At 40.2% G+C, this 19513-nt stretch overlaps 1 protein-coding gene across 1 annotated transcript in view; it reads left to right on the forward strand.

The window, feature by feature from the left end:
* VDAC2 (voltage dependent anion channel 2) overlaps positions 1-15336 on the forward strand; it is an 18239-nt gene extending 2903 nt beyond the window's left edge. The window contains exons 3-10 of the mRNA XM_014051599.2: positions 1303-1374; positions 3869-3918; positions 5009-5161; positions 5246-5298; positions 6116-6343; positions 8150-8300; positions 12978-13035; positions 14783-15336. Coding sequence (XP_013907074.1) covers positions 1303-1374; positions 3869-3918; positions 5009-5161; positions 5246-5298; positions 6116-6343; positions 8150-8300; positions 12978-13035; positions 14783-14874 — 857 coding nt within the window. The 3' untranslated portion in view covers positions 14875-15336. The remainder of the gene's footprint in view (positions 1-1302; positions 1375-3868; positions 3919-5008; positions 5162-5245; positions 5299-6115; positions 6344-8149; positions 8301-12977; positions 13036-14782) is intronic.
* The last annotated feature ends 4177 nt before the right edge of the window (positions 15337-19513 follow it).

Genomic DNA, 19513 nt, shown 5'->3' on the forward strand with positions numbered 1-19513 from the left:
AAAATATAAATACTGCTAAGTGGATGTATAGGTTGAATTGTTATGTCACAAAATTATTTGTAGGGCTATATGTTGATTTGGAAATAGTTAAAAAAAGGTGCTTTGGAGAGTGCAGGAACATAAATATTATACCTGTCTGCCATTCATTAAAAGGTGTTTTTTCCTGGGATTCCATGGCTGCTTTCCACAATTATATGATACTTGAAGAAGATGTGGCTACTTTAAAAAGTTGTGGGCAGGAGCTATATTCCCAGTCCAAGGTGTGCTCCAAAGCACTTTTGGAATTTAAACTGAATTTAAGTTGGTTGTAAGCCCTTGGAACTGGAGGACATTTCTTTTTAAACTATTTTTGTCCTTGGTGTTTGGAGTTTGTTCTAAATTTGTATCAGTGGGATCCTTGATGCTCTTTGAGCTTGGTTGATTTTTTGAGCATTTCATTACCCAACTAGGTAACATAATCAGTGCTAGCTCTCATTGATGATGTTACCTAGTTGGGTAATGAAATGTTCAAGGAATCAACCAAGCTGAGAGAGCACTAAGGATCCCATAGTTCAACCCTGAGCTACAGATATTCTCTTCTATTGAATCGGTCAAAACATTAACTGAATTTTAAACTCCTTGTGGAATGGGAAATTTGCTGATTTGTGTGTAATCTTATTAGTTGCTCAGTAGAAAGCAATTAGCTTGATTTTAAGTTGTTGTGCTTAAAAATAAATGATGTGTGGGGAAGTAATGTTTTAATATCTGCATTTTAGGATTTGAAGAACAGATGTGTACTTAAAACATATGCATCCTAAATATAACATTAGACTTGTATTGCAAGTTTAATAACATTGCAGCTAATTTATTTGTCTGTGATTTAAAATGTTCTTTATTGCTTCTTTATATAGCTCAGATTCATGAGTGAAAAAGTAGATTTCTTACTATACAAACTTTGTAAGTCAAGAGGATATTGGATTTCACTGGTATTATGTGAATAAATCTGCATTTGTTTTCAAGATCTGGAAAAAGCTTCAGCCAGCTAAATATGCCTTTCTTTGCAGTTGAAAAAAATGCCCAAACATATTGGTCTGGAAAAGTATGGCTTGATTATCCGGGATGTTGGTTTGAATATATTAATCTGTAGTTCCTAGTAGTGAAAAATAGAGGATGCTGGACTACTAACAAGGCCATTTTGCTGCATCTGAAACAAATTTTCTTTTTAAAATATGTAGGCTAATGTTTGTGAATTAGCATACAAATAATTGTCCTGTCTGTTCTCTTTTTTGCAGTATTAACCTGTTCATTATTATGTTTCCATAGCGCCAATGGCTGTTCCACCAGCCTATGCGGACCTTGGCAAGTCTGCCCGAGACATCTTCAACAAAGGATTTGGTATGCATCTTTGTCTATGAAGAATATTTGAATAGAGAATTGTCTTGACCCTAAGATAATACTGGTTTTATGCTGTTGTTGTCAATAAACCCTAATCCATATTACTCAGTTCTTTTTTCTCTCTGTAGTTGCCACTGAATTTTCATAACTGATGTGCTCAATATGTTTTGGATAAAGATTGATTGTTTTGCCTTTTTACTTCAAAATAACATTTGCCATTCTTAGAATAGAGAAGTTCTATGCAGGATCAGAAGAAAACAGAAATTATTTTGATTGTAATAGTCAACCAGTGGGAATTTAGGAAACCTAACATTGTAGCAATTTAGTGTTCTGAAAAACTGGGTTGTTGGATTTCTCCATCTGCGCGAGTAGCGTGCACACACACCAGTCATTCATGCAAATGGATGCGCACTCGCCCACTGTTTTCACGGCTTGGTTGCACACAACTCACAGTCCGCTAGTGGGCCCAGGGGTTGCCTTTTGTGTTGACTGAAGGAGGAGAGGGGTGAGGTTCTTGAACTACCAAGTGGAAGTAGGCAAAGTGGCATCAATTTTTCTTGGCCCTTGTAATGCAGGAGGAAGATGCCAGTTATTTGGTTACAAGAAAAAGTAGCATTTGAGATCCAAATACCATTTGACAGAAGATCGAACTTGAATTTTTCAGTTCGTTGCACTCTACAGCTGCTTTATGTCACAACAATTTAACAAATAAGAACTAAATATGATTTGCCTGAATATAGTGTAAGTAGTACACAGAGAATGGAAAACTGATCTGTTTCTCTTAAAAAAAATTGATAGTGAGATTCCTAATGTTCAAAGATCTCTATGTGAATGACATGTTTAGCCTGACAGAAGAGAGGAAGATAAAGAAATCTCCAAATATCATTGAGCCCTAGAGGGACTTTTTTGGGGGTAGAGTTTATATACATCTGTTGTTAAATGGAAGTGTTTTTAATGATGCAATGTGGAGACAGCTGTCTTCACTGGGCTATTAAAAGCATTTGCATCTGCATGTTAGCCTGTCTATACAGGGTAGCTGTCAGCAGGTAGAGAAGAATTAAGTAATCTGATTCCCATGAAAACCTTCCTCAGTGTTTGCCAGAATCCTTACTTCATCTGTTTTGCTTTAAAATTAATTTAAAATATATAAATGGAAATGGGTATGCTGCCAATGTACAGTATGCATAATATACATATATTGTGGAGGCCCCACAGGCACCCTTAAACTATATAATGGTGGGTATGCTACCCAATTAAAAAAGCACAACTTTAAGTTATAACAGTAGGGAGTTTTTTTATAATGCATCAAGTTCCTTATAAATAAGTTTGGGCCTAGCCACAACTTCTGCACCCATTTTACAAGTGTCGGTGATAACGCTCTTAAAACTGTAGATGTGTCTGCCAGTTCAAAAAGAAATAGCAGTGAAATGCTTATTCCCTTAGCTATAGGTGAAAAATTAGAATATTGTGCAAAAGTTAATTTATTTCAGTAATGCAACTTAAAAGGTGAAACTAATATATGAGATAAAACTCATTACATGCAAAGCAAGATAGTTCAAGCTGTGATTTGTCATAATTGTGATGATTATGGTGTACAGCTCATGAAAACCCCAAATCCACCATCTCAGAAAATTAGAATATCACATGCAATCAATAAAACAAGGATTGTACATAGAACAATATCGGACCTCTGAAAAGTATAAGCATGCATATGTACTCAGTACTTGGTTTGGGCCCCTTTTGCAGCAATTACTGTCTCAATGCGGCAAGGCATGGAAGCTATCAGCCTGTGGAACTGCTGAGGTGTTATGGAAGACCAGGATGCTTCAGCTCTTCTGCATTGTTCGGTCTCATGTATCTCATCTTTCTCTTGGCAATGCCCCATTCTCTATGGGGTTCAGGTCAGGCGAGTTTGCTGGCCAATCAAGCACAGTAATCCCACAGTCATTGAACCAGGTTTTGGTGCTTTTGGCAGTGTGGGCAGCTGGAAAATGAAGTCAGCATCCCCATAAAGCTCGTCTGCGGAAGGAAGCATGAAGTGCTCCAAAATCAACTGGTTCAATGACCGTGGGGATTACTGTGTTTGATTGGCCTCTCCATTCTTCCTCCATACTCTGGGTCCTTGGTTTCCAAATGAGATGCAAAAGTTGCTCTCATCAGAAAAAAGGACTTTGGACCACTGAGCAACAGGACTTTGGACCACTGTGCTTCATTAAGACCAGGGTCAATGCAGCCGTCTACCAGGAGATATTCTAATTTTTCGAGTATCACCTGTACATTGGAAGGAGTTTTGAAGTTGAAAAGAAAAAAATCTTCTATTTATTGGTTAGAATATCTGTGTGTTTGTGTTTCTGTGTACAGCTCTAAAATCAGAGCTCCATTACAATGTCGGTAGTGAACCAATGACGATACTGAAATTTCTAAAGTTAATACTTGGCTACGGTGTTAATTATTTGAAAGATTGGTGTATTAACTTCAATTTTATTTTGTCAAGGTTTTGGCCTGGTGAAATTGGATGTGAAAACTAAATCCACAAGTGGAGTAGTAAGTACTTAACTGTAATAGCAAATAATAATGGCTAGGTTGTAAATAGATTTATCTTTTATCCTGAAAGGGGACACTTGAACTCTAGTCAGAAGAATTTAAACATGAGAAGCAGCTTTCAAGAAACCTCTAGGAATACGAGAGACTAAAATTAGTTCCCCAGGGTATTCTTTTGGTCTTCCCCTCCCCATTTTCCTTTAGAATGAGACAGTCCAGATGGATGGAAATGAAAGGGAAAGATCATGTTACTTGACCTATGCTGTCGTGTCAGAAAGTGTGCTCTGGGTCCATTTCTCATCCTCCTTTATGGATCTCATCTCATTATTTCCCAGTCTGCACTAATCTTAGTTGAATAGTGTTCTAATGGGGCAAATTAAAGCTGGTCATAATTTGAAATATTCACAAATCTGGAGGATGAGCTGCATTGTTATTGGCACCAATTGAATTGCAGTTAGAGCAATCCAGTAATAGATTATGGAACATTTTTCTTATTTTCCAACTCATGGTTGAGAGAGAATCTTAATTTAAGCCAGGATGTTTATCGTTACTGATTTTTACTATTATAAATTTTAAATTGGGCCCCATATAATTGAGCTTCTGTAAAGTGACTATTCAGATGTATAGTAATGCTTTTTATAAGAAAGAGCTTGCACAAGCTTTAAACCTGCATGTTGCCTATGTCCTCAGAAACTTCTGATATTTGTCCACAGTTCTGTTGGACGAAATAAATCACATTGCATTACATATACGGACCAAAAATTACCATTGTTTTAAAAAGTAGGGGAAAATACATCACATTTTATTTCAAACATGAACCAGAGATTACCGGTTAAAGATGTAGCGTGATGATCCTGAGGATTTTACTGAGCTCATTCTTCAACTGCCAAACTCTGGTTTAGAGTCATGACTCCTTGGTCCCATCCTGACTCTTTTCTGCTCTGCATTTGACAGGATTATTTGAATATAGAGTACCTGATTGTTCCAAATTGGTTACTGAATTGTAATAAAAGATGCTGAAATAAAATGGAATTGAATCGGAACTATTAGTAAAATATGTCTCCTTTTTCCTTTGTGTCTCTTGCTTTGCTAGGAATTCGCAACATCTGGCTCATCAAACACAGATACAGGGAAAGTGAATGGAAGCTTGGAGACCAAATACAAGTGGGCTGAATATGGTGTGACTTTCACAGAAAAATGGAACACAGACAATACTCTGGGAACAGAAATGGCAATTGAAGACCAGGTAATTTATGTTTGAAGATTTAAGGAGAAATTACAGAGAAAATACAGATAGTTCCTAGCTAACTTTTTCTCTCTCCTAAACTAGATTGCCAAAGGTTTGAAGTTAACATTTGATACAACTTTCTCGCCAAACACTGGGTGAGTGTTCTCTTGTTTACTCTATCTTGACACATTCCAGGTAGGAGACCTGCAACTGAGAAAAAGAAGATTTGAAAAGAATGTTAGTGGCTCGTTATTTATGACAGGGTTAAAATCATGTTCATACAATGGGTGGCTATATGGCTTAGTGCCTGCTTTCTGAGGCGGAAATAGAATTATGTCAGAAACTAGTTGATCCAAGACAGTGATGCCTTATCATGCATAGCTGACATTGTTAACTCCTGAAAATGTCTACATCCAGTGGAAATACCCAGTTTCCTTTTTCTAGAAGTAGGTATAAAATGTAGTGGTGCATTTTTTCTTGGCTTAAAAGAAAAAGGAAAGAAGCCTGTTTGAATTGCTTTGATTTCTACATTTTGGGTCAATGTGCAGGATCATTCTTATATTCACATTTTTTGTTTGTTTTTAGTACTGCCTGGCTTATGGAGAGAAATAGTACATATTTATTTTTATATTATATAAATGATGTGCAGTTTTGTCTAGATTTGTTCGCTGAATCACTTGCTTGATCCAGCTTGCTCAATTGATTGTGACAACTGGATGGAACTCTCTTCAGTTTTAATTTTTTTCCTGTAGACATAGCAAGGTTCTGGCATTGAGCAAACATTTTTTTCCTCCTTCTTGTTCCTTAAGGACATTGACGCCATTGCATTTTTGATGGCAGTTCTGTCTTATTTGTCCACAACTCAGAAGAGATCTAGCTGGCCTTTTCTTATTTCTCTGCTAAAAATAAGATGTGGATATTTTACATCAGACGGGAAAATAAATCTTACTTTAGATTTTTTTTTCTTTGCAGAAAGAAAAGTGGCAAAATCAAATCTGCTTATAAGCGTGAATGCATAAATCTTGGGTGTGACGTTGACTTTGATTTTGCTGGACCGGCCATCCATGGTTCTGCTGTCTTGGGTTATGAGGGCTGGCTCGCTGGTTACCAGATGACTTTTGATAGTGCCAAATCCAAGTTGACAAGAAATAACTTCTCTGTGGGTTACAAGACCGGAGATTTCCAATTGCATACCAATGTGTAAGTTTAAACCATATTGCTATTCACAAAAGACAACCAGAGAATTAAACCTCTTCTCTTGGCGAAGTAAGGTCAGTTTGCTGAAGCTGATATCTTGAGTATTCCTATAGTACATGGGGGTTAATTGCTGAATACTTAATTATTAGAAAGAGTGATCAACATTACAATTAGTAAGTTAAGTGAATTAAATCACAATCCCTGTTCTCGTGTGTTATCCAGAAACACAGAGAAGTTGGCTGATTTCCTTCTGTCAGTCAGGGAAGCTAAATAAAGCATGGGAAATCCTGTTGTGTGGTTTGGTTTTATAAGGGATCTTTAGTTTTTATCTCAAACTGAAGCTTTATTGTGGACCACTTCTGGATTTTTAAAAAGAGAAATGACACACATTTTAAAGAAATTGGAGTATCAATTGCAGTTGGCACTTTAACTCTATTAAGTAGCAAACTGCAGTTTTCCACGTCATCGTAACCAAACCTTGAAATAAACTAAAATTGATATTTTGCTTTTGTGAATGTCAAGGCCTAAATATTGAACCATATTTTTATGAATTCTTCATATTTTTAAGTTACTCTGGCCCAATTTTATACATTTGTTCATTTGATGGATATATTTATACACTGCATAGAAACCCCTGAACAGTTGAAGCCTTTATATTTGGACAAATAAACACGCACACAGCAATTTCAGTTACTTTGATAAGAGTAAAGGGTTCCTCCAGAAAATAAGGGTATTTTTACCTAAAAAACTAACAGGTTGAGCTCATAACTTTCTGTACAAGGAAAACATTGTTATATTTAATTTCTAGTGTATATACCGTGTTTCTCCAAAAAGACGTCCCATCTTGAAAAGAAGCCCTATCATGTTTTTGAGCGCATGCAATCAAATTAAGCCCTGTCCACAAAATTAGCTCTAAGGCCCCACCCACCCCGGGGTGCAGGTGGTGGGGTGAGGCACCCAGGTAAAAAATAAGCTAGGGTGGATGGGGATGGGAGAGTGGCGCTGCTTTACTTACCAGGCCTTGCCTTCTTCTGCGGCTGCCTCTTCTGCCGCTTGCCGCCACTCACATGCATCACCCTCCGTATCTGGAGCTCTGTTACTGGCTGCAGCTGCCTTCCGGCAGGCATCTAAAAAGCAAAACGGGCCAAGGCGATGTGTGCGAGTGGTGGCAAGTGGCAGAAGAAAAATGGGTCAGCAGCAGGCTCCTGTTGGGCGGGGCTGTCAGTGCCACTGCTGTGAGGTGAGTCAATAATTAGAACCCTCCAAAAAGAAGGACTAGCTGTTTTTTCGGGGATCAAAAGAAAATAAAACATGGCCTTTTTTTGGGAAAAACACGGTATGTCTTTGGGCTTTACTCCCAATGATTATGCATTTTATGGATTTGTACATATTTGGACAAGTCCATGGCATTGACATAATCATGAGATGAATGTTTGCAGAGCTGTTTCTTTGAAAAGTCGTCTTCTTTTTCCTGTTTTACATATGTGTAGACTATAGAAAGTACTACTATCCCATCCTGTTTGCATTTGTTTGTGTGCAGTTATTTTGTTGTTGTCAGTTTTTCTGGCAAAACCTCGCAATATAGATCTATATTTGACACATATCTATATGGACTTTCTAGGAAACTAGCATTACTGTACTAATATTCCAAAACAGCTTTTATAAACTGCTTAGGAAAGATTCTGTCAGTATCTTTTTTTTTCCAAAGCTTAGTGGGGGAAAAGTATGGTAAATGGGAAATTATGGGTACTCTTTCATTTGAATTTGTTTTCTTTTATCATATCCTTTTGTGGCTAAAATATTTTTCAGCAATGATGGGTCAGAATTTGGTGGCTCCATTTATCAGAAGGTCAGCGAGAACCTTGAAACTGCCATAAATCTTAACTGGGTATCTGGCACCAATAGCACTCGTTTTGGAATTGCAGCAAAATATCAGCTGGATCCTACTGCATCCATTTCTGTAAGTAAACTGATTGCAACCCCTGTGCTAAATTCCTCATTTCAACCCTGACCTACAAATGTTCTCCTTTATTGATTCCTCTTTAATTCACATTGAAAAGATCCCAGTCTGGTGTGAAGTAGCCAGTATGCCTTTCTCATCCAGGGTTTGTGCTTGATTTTGTGTAATTCCCCAACCTTGCTTTGTAAGTTTGAGATACTTGAATACAAAGCTTTAAAAGCCCAAGGACTGAATCATAGATTTAGTATCTGGAAACCTTGGGGTTTTACAAACAATTGTGGGTTTTTCTGTGGGCTTGGCTCTGGATTTTTGATGGTGGAGATCTGTCTCCTCTGTATGATTTGGGATTATTTTGTAAAACAAAGTTCCTTGCTTCATTTTCTTATCTCTGCTCTGAACCAATGTTCCCTCTAAGCTGCGCAGGTGACAAGAAAACGCTGCGCAGCAGTTTCCAACTGCCGCGCAGTGATTTGTAATGTCACTTCGGACAGCCAGGCCAGGCAGTAAACATTCTGGAGAAGAGCGCCACCAAGAGGCCCAAGCGCAAAAAGAAACTGGGACCGTGGGCAGGCGAGCTACCTGGCTCCTCCTTTCGTGACTCACAAGTTGAGCAGCAACAGCATACAGACACACAGATAGGCACAAACACACCCCTTCTGACCCGGAAGGCAGGACGGCAGGGGATGACGCGAGAAGGCAGGCAAGGTCACTGTTGAGAGGAGAGAGAGAGTTAAAGAGCCCCGTCCTTCCGCAGCGTTCAGCATCCGCGCAGCCCCACCGAGCTTGTTTTTCTCCTCCCCGCCACATCACTTCCTCCACCAGCACCAGTCCCTTCCCCCTCCCACTCCTTCAACGTCTCCCACCAGCCAGAAGCCCGATCCCCAGAGGCCTCCCTTGGGCCTTCTGCATTATCAATTGTGTCTTCAGCAAATGCTGAACACTGAAAAATATAGGCAGAAGATTACAGATAGTATGAATGTGTCCTGCTTTTAATGTTAAAATGCAAGGTTGTCTTCATCAACTGATTTATTCCTGAGAATGTCAAATAGATAAATATGAATGTGTCTCATAGTTGTGACAACTAGTAATAGTCAGACATTTAATACTTTAATAACCAGGGCCCTGCATATAATCAAAATAGTATTTTCCATATTATTATTTGGGGGGGGGCAGCAGCCAAAAACACCAATGCAGTCCTAAATTGCATTAACGGGGATTCAATCAATATCATGTGAGGTACTAATACCACTCTATAAAGCCTCAGTAAGACTGCCACACCTAGAATACTGCATCCAGTTTTGGCTATCACACTATAAAAAAGATGTTGAGACTCTAGAAACAGTGCAGAGAAGAGCAACAAGGATGATTAGGGGACTAGAGGCTAAAATATATGAAGAACGGTTGCAGCAAGAGAAAAGAAGGCCCAGGGTGACATGATAGCAGTGTTCCAATATTTAGGGACTGTCACAGAGAGGAGAGGGTCAACCCTTTTTCCAAAGCACCTGAAAGTCACACAAGAAATAATGGATGGAAACTGATCAAGGAGCGATTCAGCCTAAGATACCATAAATGAGAAATGAAAAATTTTCTGACAGTGAAAACAATCAACCAATGGAAGAGCTTGCCTTCAGAGGTTGTGGCCCACAACAAACCTTCTCCACTAACTTGCGAATAGCTCACAGAGGAAAGGAAAATTATACAAGTATTTTAATATTGCAGACTTGCAGTATTATAAGTGATACTGATATTGTAGAACACATTTAATTAAGTGGGTACCTGGAATAAACATAACTTTGAGTTTCAAATAACACTGATTTCGTTGTCTTGGGTGACAAATGTGAAAAGAAAGCAGGTGCTCAGGCATGAAAATGTGCCGCTCAAACACTATACTTTTCCGCGCACACTGAAAATAAATTTGAGAGAACATTGCTCTGAACCTGCTTAATATTTGTCATGTGGAAATAACATGAATTTCTCTAAAATTATAATCAATGTGGATTACGAACATGACTGTTCAAAGCACTTGTGCATCTTTCTAACATTTGGTAAATCTCAGTCACCAATAAAAGTGACATCTAAATGTTAAGCAGGGTCCTTGGTACTGAGTTTAGTTACGTGTTTCATTCTTCAGCTAACTTCAGGGTTAGTGAGTGTGGGGTTTGCTCCTTGTTCATATATAATAGCTTGCACCCTGTCAGTATTGATGAGGGTGTGATTCCTTAATTGTGGCATTTTCTAGTTGATTGTCTGGCATAAATCTCTACTTATGTGAGTGTAGGCTTCTGGAAAGGATGTGTTTTAGTTTTTTGTTGTTAGCTTTTTATTGTCTTTTTTGAATGGTGTGTATACATGGTTAATCCCTATGCATCTATTGATGTCTGATTAAATTAATGGTTAAATATCGGGTGTGTGGCAGCATTGAATTGAGATTTCCTGACATATGGACTCACTTTAGGTATGCCATTATCCTTTGAATTTATATAAATTAAACATACATGATTGCCATTGTAAATTCAAGGTGTAAGAAACTTACACTTTTCTATTCAAGCAATAGAAAAGGAGCTTTTTTAATGTCTGCATCTCCATTTTTAGCTGTGCAAATAATTTTTCCTGTTTTATATAGGAGTCAGGAATTTTGGGCCAGCCATGATGATTAGCCATCAAAAACCTATGGCTGTTTATCCTGACTCTATGAAGCATTTCAAAACTGCAGCCTGTAACTATTTCCAAACCAGGATCTCAGCTGTCCCCTCCTCCTCTCTGAAATTAGAGAACAGTATTCAAGTTAGCTAGCCAGGCTGGTAGAAATCTGCAGGCTCTGCCTTGGGCATGTGCTGTTCAACCATCTGTTGAACACTTAACACAAATTCCCCATTCCCTTTACAGAGCAACAGGGGTACCAGTCTTTTTGGCAGTCCATTGTATCTGCTTTCCTCCTGTGACTTGGAGTCCAAAAGAAGAAGCAGAAGTGGTTGTACATTAGGCAGAGTTACGATTGTGGCCAGGTGGTGTTGGGTCAGGAGAGGATCTGGGATTTCCTTCTGCAGTTCAGGTGTTAGGATGAATTTCAAGGTTGCTTTATACAGTATAGAGCCGTGATGGCGAACCTATGTGGCACACAGAGCCATATCTGCCGGCACGTGAGGTGTCACCTCCAGCACGCGCCAGCTGATTTTTGGCCTTCTGGAGGTCTGGGGAAGGCTGTTTTTGCCCTCCCCAGACTCCAGAGGCTTTCCTGGAGCTTGGTGAGGGCGAAAATGGCCTCTCCCAGGCCCCTTTATGTTGGAAACGGATTGTTTCTGAACTTCCGATTGACCCATTGGACCCATTCTTTTGCACTTCCCAGGCTCCAGAGGCTTTCCTGGAGCTGGGGTGGGCAAAAACAGCCTCCCCAGGCCCTCTGGAGGAAATATCAAGCTCAGCTTGGAGACAAGCAGTGCGCCACGCGTGAGGGGGTGCACGCATGCATTATGGGTGCTGGCACGCAAGCTATTGTGCATACGCCCTTGCATTTTTGGCACCCAATAACAAAAAATTCGCCATCACTGCTATAGAGTTTGGCTGTCTTGTTCTATTAGCATAGGTTACATAAAGTCAAGATTGAAGGCTTTCTTCCTGAATTTAGAACAACATCCCCTGAACGTTTTTTGGGGACAAATAAGTTTATTTTGATCTACATTGTTTCAAAGAGCCATTATGTTAATGGCTTTTTTAATTGTGTGCTATTAAATCAAATAGCAAACATAAACCACATCCCTCCTGCGATTAGCAACTTAAGGAAACGTAGAGGAAGGACATGAACAGAGTTTTGAACTCTCTTTTAAAAGAAAAGTTATGGTGTATTTTGAAGTGGGAACCATCGGCTACTATTTTGTGCTTGGTTCAGCTCTCTTTTTGGAGGCAGAAGAGGTGTTTGTTGCTTACATTTGTTTGCATTGTGCATTCAAAGACTTTAATTAAAAAAAACTGGCTAATTTTTAGATTGAATCATTCAGAGTGGACTACTAGCTATGTAAAATGAGAGTTTAGGGGATGGAATATTTTGCCCATTTGGAGCTAAATATCACAAACTATTTCCTGTTTTAGAAAATTTGCTTTGGAAAACGATTAAACCATTCCCATAACCACAGGATAAGCACAGTCAGAGGAAAAGCAGAAATTTTCATCCTGGGAATTCTATCCTGGAAACTTTGAATGTTTGTGGCTTGCTGGTCAGCCTGCTTGAGGACTTTTAAGGGCGTCATTGGTGACTTATGTTACTATAAATAGGGGAAGAATCATGCTTCAACCTAATAGTAACTCCCCCATTGATAAAACACCACGAGGCATGCTACTCTCCTGCTAACAAGAACAAAGATATCCATAGAAATGAATGGGAACCTGAGCGCATACATCTCAGAATAGGTTTTTGGCCCAATCCAGATTATATTATTAACAAGCCCAAGAATAACACTGTCTGGAATTGATAAAGAATGGTATTTAACTGGCTCAAAGTTTATGAGATGTAAATACCCAGATCTTCATTCATGCATATCTAAAACAAGCAAATATGTGTGATGTTATATGTGTGCCTTGCAAATATGGTAAATTTCAACCTTTGCCCTGAATTCTGTAGGTTAGTTTAAATATGATAGAATTGAACGAAAGATGTTATTGTGCTTGTCCTTTGCTTTGCAGACAAAAGTGAACAACTCTAGTCTAATTGGAATTGGCTACACCCAGTCCCTGAGGCCAGGTAAATATTTGCTAAAATAAGACTGCACTTTTCACTATTACAGTCTTTTAATTTCTGTGTTCTAAGAAGCTCTGACAAACTGGATGTAGATGCTAACCAATGTGGAGGTGAAATAACTGTTAACTTATACGTAGGCTTAATATGCTTGTTAAATGCATCTCATACTTAAATATACTATATATTGATCCATCTGTTTGAAGGGTCTCCTTGTATTTAAAAAGACAGGCTGTTTATTACCAGAAACTGGGCCATCATTGTGTGAAGACCCAGCAGAGTGGATATTTTTTCTTCTAGGACCTTTTTGCTTTCTATTCTGTATGTCCTTCTATGTTTACACCTAAAACCATTAAAATGGTTTATTGCTACCTAGCTTTTGCTATCTGAGATGATTTCTAGAACTTACGCAGCAGAAAAATTATTTACAGCTCTAGTTCATTATATTTCTGTGCAAGTTGCTCTGCAGGAGAACCCACAGCTGAAAAAACAGGAATGCCCTTCTTCTGTTAGAGAATCTTGCTTTATTTTAGAAGACAAAGGACTTCTGAAGTATCTTGCTCAGTACCTTGTTTCCTCTTGACTGAGAGGAGGAGGGATCTGTTTCCTGCCACACCCCAGAGCCCCCAAAATGGGGTAAATATTGGCAAGAGTATTTATATCTGTGAAAGAGACCAAAGAAAATATTGCAAATATTTGTGTCTCTGCCTTTTCAAGAATTTAAATTTTACATTCCCATTTCTAAACGGCTCATCCCCTTCATACAGATCAATAAATACCATTGCTTCAGAGTTTCCCCAAAATTTTGCATTTTTAATAAATGATTCATGAAACATTTAGAATTTGAAGTGCTCCAATTCATGCTCAGAAATTTGTAAAACTGTGTAAAAGAGCCCATTTCATTTTTCAGCTGCTTTGTTTTGGCCCTTCCTCCTCACTTTTTTGGGGTTGTGTCATGTTTACAAGCCAACACCGAGTCTCCTGAATATTTTGGTCACGTAGTCCCATATACCTCCTTCAGTGAATTGAGGTCATAATTCTTTTGGATAATCTGCCAGGATCCTCAGCAAGTAGTATATAAGGTAAAGGTTCCCCTGGATATGCGTGCTAGTCATTTCCGGCTTTAGAGGTGGTGTTCATCTCCGTTTCAAAGCCAAAGAGCCAGCGCTTTCCAAAGACGTCTCTGTGGTCATGTGGCCAGTATGACTAAACACCAAAGGCTCACGAAACGCTGTTATCTTCCCACCAAAGTGGTCCCTATTTTTCTACTTAACATTTTTTACGTGCTTTTGAACTGTTAGGTTGGCAGAAGCTGGGACAAGTAATGGGAGCTCACTCAGTTACTCGCTCTAGGGATTTGAACCGTTGAACTATTGACCTTTCTGATAGACAAGCTCAACGTCTTAGCCACTGAGCCACCACATCCCTTAAGTAGCATGTAGAGCTTAGTAAATATGTTGGCAAGGGAATATTTTATTGATAACCGCAGAGCTGGCATTCTTTCAAACAATTCTTTTGTATCCTCAAAGCGATACTAAGTTTTGCTTTTTTCTCTCTCTCTCGGGATGCCCCTTGAATGAATGAAAGGAACTTCCAGGCTGATGCAAGGGATGGAAAGAGAAAAAAACCAGCCAAAAAAGGGGAGGCTGGGAGGTTGAAGGGGAGGAATAGACTGACAGGTTTGGGCAGCAGCATCTGCTAAGGGGAAAGTTAAATGTGATGGAGCCTGCTTTTAATTGTGCTTTCTTTGCAGGTGTGAAGCTCACGCTGTCTGCCCTGGTCGATGGGAAGAACATCAATGCCGGTGGACACAAACTTGGTCTTGGCCTGGAATTGGAGGCTTAAAGGCGTGACGAAAACTGCTGCAGAAAATGGGATAGCGGAAGAATATGGCCTTAAAAATGTAATTCCAGTATGACTTGGAGGGGTTTTTTTCCCTCCTCAGTGGGATGCCCTAGAACAAGAGCTGTAATATTTAGGCAGTTCCTTGTTAGCTGGTTTTAGTTAAATTGGTTCTCTATCTAGTTCTCAATTCTGCATTAGTGCAGTAACTACATAATACATTATTTAAATGTATTTAACTGTTGGATGCGGTACCCACAAATAATGAAATAGACTTTATGAAACCTGTACACATGTGTGCATGTTATGTTTCTTTTAACACATGGTAGCCCATTGAAATAACAAATGGATCAATGGATGTTCTGAAAAGCGAGGCCAGCAATTTTGTTAAATCACCTTAAATTAGAATGACTTTTGGTATCCCAAGGCAATTCAGAATTATGAATAAACAAATACACACACATGCTCCTGCCTCCAGATATGTTAAGTTATTGAAATGTAAAGCTGAAACACCCCCCACCCACCCGTGTAAGATTTGCTTCTAAAGCTGCCTGTTGTTCTCATCACACCTTAGGTTTTCAGTGTTCAGGTATTTCTGTTAAGAAGTGCAGTTTGCTTAAGCAGTTCAGGTCCACTCTGGGGACTCTTGAGGAACTGGGCACTGTTTGACAATGTTACTGTAGGCTTTGGGGGAGTCTTGGATTTAGATTAGCTGTGCACAAGAATTCAACCCAGAGTTCATGTACACAACAAGGAGGGGTAAGTTCATTCTGCTGAAGTTTATACCTTTAAAATAACCATAAGTATTTCTGTGTAGTGCCTAGAGGTTCACATGCATTATCTAGCTTGCTAGCCTGTTGAGACTTCCAAACTGCATATAACCCACAAAGCCAAGAGTGACTCTTAAGCAGTAAATTTGTGGCAAAAGGAAGAACTGATTTGTTGGTGGTTCTTTTAGCCATTCAGTTAACCCACAGCTACAGAATATGGACTCCATCCCTGAATTGATGGTGGGTATGAATGGCTTACCTTGGCCAGAAGTGATCAGGTCTTTCAAGCCTTGATTGCTAGTTTTTCCTCTAATTGTGGGCAGCTGTAGCTGAGTACTGATCTAAATACATGTGAGTTTATCTCCCAACTTTTTATTAACCAGGGTTGAAATCAGGAACAAACCAAATTAGGTCACTATTTAGCTCTGAGCTGCTTCTTTCGACTTCTCTACTCAACCCGAGTTCTGTTCACTATTACCTGAATTTTTGTCTTTATGGTCCATTGCTGTGTTTTAAATTAACCTCTCAGACTTGCACTATAAACTGGCCCTCCATATACTAGTCCTCTGCCATGATAGGAAAAATTCTTGTGTAAATTCCCAATCCTTTTCATCACAATCTTCTTCCCAGGTTTTGCCTTCTGTATTGGAGACTGCTGTGTATTTGCCTAAATGGGATAAGATGAGAGTACTTCATATTCAGTTGTGTAATGTTCACTGCCACACTACTGACAGGTAGCTAAGCATTATCCCATTACTGCAGGAATGTGAGCTGAGGAGCTTAGAATAGCTAGCTGTTTAGAATTTACATATATGGTTGAGGCAAGCTTTGAACTAGGAAACTCTTTATGGAGTTTGGGAATATATAACTATTTAAAACGGAGCCACTTTGTTTCCATGTTTATTTCTAATGTCAAGGCTTTAAAAAAGGGGGGGGGATTTCAACTTATGAGCTGAATTTCCCATAGCTGTGTTTGTTTTTCTGATGCCTACATTGACATGTGGTTCAGCAGGCATGAACCCGCTCAGAATGGCTTTGCACCTTACATGAAGTGAAAGCAAATAAATGACAGTTTAGTAACTTCGTGTGAAAAATGGCTTTTTTACCAGACAACTTTAGAACCAGAAAATCAGCTTCTCAATTGGCATAGGAAATAATAACACATTATTAATTTGCTCCAGGGCCTGTGCAAAAGGGCTATTTCAAACTTGCTCAGAAATTGCATCAAGAAGGAAGCTGTAAAAGAAAAAAAATGTCATAGTCGAAATGTTTCTAATGAGGAAACTTGATTTCATGTCTCCCTGGTTTACAAATGGCCACGAAACGAGACACCCAAAGTGAGTTGAGGGGAAACAAGGCTTTTGTGGAGAACGTCCTTAGGGGGAAAAACCTTGATCTGGGGCCAGAGGAAAGAGGTGCAAGTAACAAAGCCTCCATTGCAGTTCATCCCTGTTTCTAAATCTGTTTGCGGGCACTGCCACGATGAAAGGATTTAATTACCATACTTTTCGGAATAGAAGACGCACCGGAGTAGAAGACACACCAAGATTTTGAAGAGGAAAAATTTAAAAAATATTTGTACTCTGCAGACCTCCCTAGCTCTCTGCACGCTTCATTTTTTATGAAAAACGGGGCATGCAGAGAGTTTGAGAGACCTGCAAAGTACTCCTGGGGACTGCCCCCCCCCCAAAATGAGCAAAAAATGGCCCATTTTTTGGGAAAACAGGCTTGTTTTTTTGCCAAAAAAGGCATGCATAGCTTTTAGGAGGCTTGTAGAGTGCTCCTGGGGGCGGGGGGGGGGAGGAGGCAAAAATGAGCAAAAAATGGTCTGTTTTTTGCTCATTTTTGCTCCCCAGCCCCCAGGAGAGCTCTACAAGCCTCCTAAAGGCTATGCACATCCACTTATATTAAGATGGGGGTTTTGGGGTGCCAAAAATGCTGCATTCAGTTCATAAGACGCACCCAGATTTTTACCCTCTTTTTAGGGGAAAATAGATGAAACAAAATCAAAATAGTTAGCCTAAAAATGGCAATAGTGCTTGCACAAGATTTAGCTACCTTCTTGGGTGTTGCACAAAGGACATTGGCAAAAAAATTGAAAATAAAGGATTATTAAGTCTAAATGCCAACTTGCATAAAAAGGCCCACACAATAATAGACAGGGAACAGATTCAGTCTCCCAGTTTCCTAATTAATCAGTCTTGGATTCAGACATTGTAATGGGTGTCCAACCTTGGCATCTTGTGGATTTCAATTCCCAGAATTCCCCAGCCTTAAATTTGCCAAGATCGGATACCTCTATATTATAATATGTCCCTTTTAATAGCAAGAAGGGCAGGGAGGTTGGGTGGTTCGTTTGTCAGCGTATGAGGTTTCCTCGTAGGCTACTGTGGATAACTTTGTCTAGGATGGCAGGATTCTGTGATGGTAGAACCGTGATGGTGAACCTATGACACACGTGCCACAGGTGGCACATGGTGCCCTCTGCAGGCACGTGAGCTGTCGCCCCAGCTCAGCTGCACCGCACGTGCGCCTCCTAGGCAGCTGATTTTCAGGTCTGCTGCACATGCATGGAGGGGAGGGAGGCAGGAGGAGCAGGGAGGCCTGCTAGGCCCAAAATGGGCTGCAAGGGAGGGTGTGTCACACATGCACAGGGGGGGCATGTGGGGTGTGTGTGCCCACACATTGCATTATGGGTGTGGGTAGTCACGGTTGCACAAGCACTTTTGGCACGCAACAACAAAAAGGTTAGCCATCACTGGAGTAGGGAGTCGGAGTAGATTGCCTCCAAGGTCCCTTCCAGTTACAGTGAGCATCAGTCCGAATTTTTTTGAATCCAGATTGGTGCTCTCCATCCCTAACAGCCCTAAACTGAAATGAGAGGCCATTTTGTCAAAAGTTGAATTCGATCCTTTCCCTAAGTGAAATAAAAGTTATTCTAGAGAGTCACCGAGTCTTTTGTGGAAAAACCAGTTATCAATAACGATTTTTTTAAAAAACCCTAACGGCCATACAGAAGACAAGTCTGCTTTCAGAGTGGTCATAGAACAGGACTTCAGACATTTCAGATGTGAGTTTTCTGCTTCAGGGAGAAAAGCTCAGAGACACGCATGGAGCAGGTTATAAAGTGTGGCAAAGAGGTGTCCCTCCATGACACATCTCAAAATTCTTCAATATTTCAACGTTTGAGAGGCTGCCACAAAGAAGAGGGAGTCAACCTATTTTGCAGATCACCAGAAGACAGGACAAGAAGCAGCAAATGGAAATTAATCAAGAAGAGAAGCAACCTAGAATGAAGGAGAAATTTCCTGACAATTAGAAATTCATCATTGGAACAACTTGCCTCCAGAAGTTGTGGGTACTCCAACACTAGAGGTTTTTAAGAAGAGATTGGACAACCATTTGGAATGGCATAGGGCAGTGATGGCAAACCTTTCTTGGCTCGCGTGCCATAAGGGGGGGAGCGCAGGGGGGTCGTGCGCCGGCATGCTGCACCCATAATCCAACGTGCAACCCCCCCCAGTGCGCATGCACGCATGACAGGCACTCCTCCCCCATTTTTTGCATGTTTTTTTCGCCCTCCCCAGGCTCCCGAGGCTTTATAGGAGCCTAGGGAGGGTGAAAACAACCTTCTCCACTGCCCCTGGAGACCCTCCGAAGGCTTCAGGGACCTTCAGGGCTTGTTTGGCCCTGTTGATTACCCTGTTTTCCTGAAAATAAGGCCTCCCTGAATAATAAGCTGTTGTGGCCCAGCAGGAGCCGTTGGAGCTGCCACCAGACTCCGACAGCGAGGGGCCCTATGAGTCAGCTCTGGAGGATGTGGAGGACCCTGGACAAGGTTCCGACTCCGAGCAGGGCGCAGAGAGGCTGGT

This window comes from Thamnophis sirtalis, unplaced genomic scaffold (assembly GCF_051295495.1).
Source record: "Thamnophis sirtalis isolate CommonGarterSnake01/CBP01778 unplaced genomic scaffold, rThaSir2_p1.2 scaffold_15, whole genome shotgun sequence".
NCBI classification, from domain to species: domain Eukaryota; kingdom Metazoa; phylum Chordata; class Lepidosauria; order Squamata; family Natricidae; genus Thamnophis; species Thamnophis sirtalis.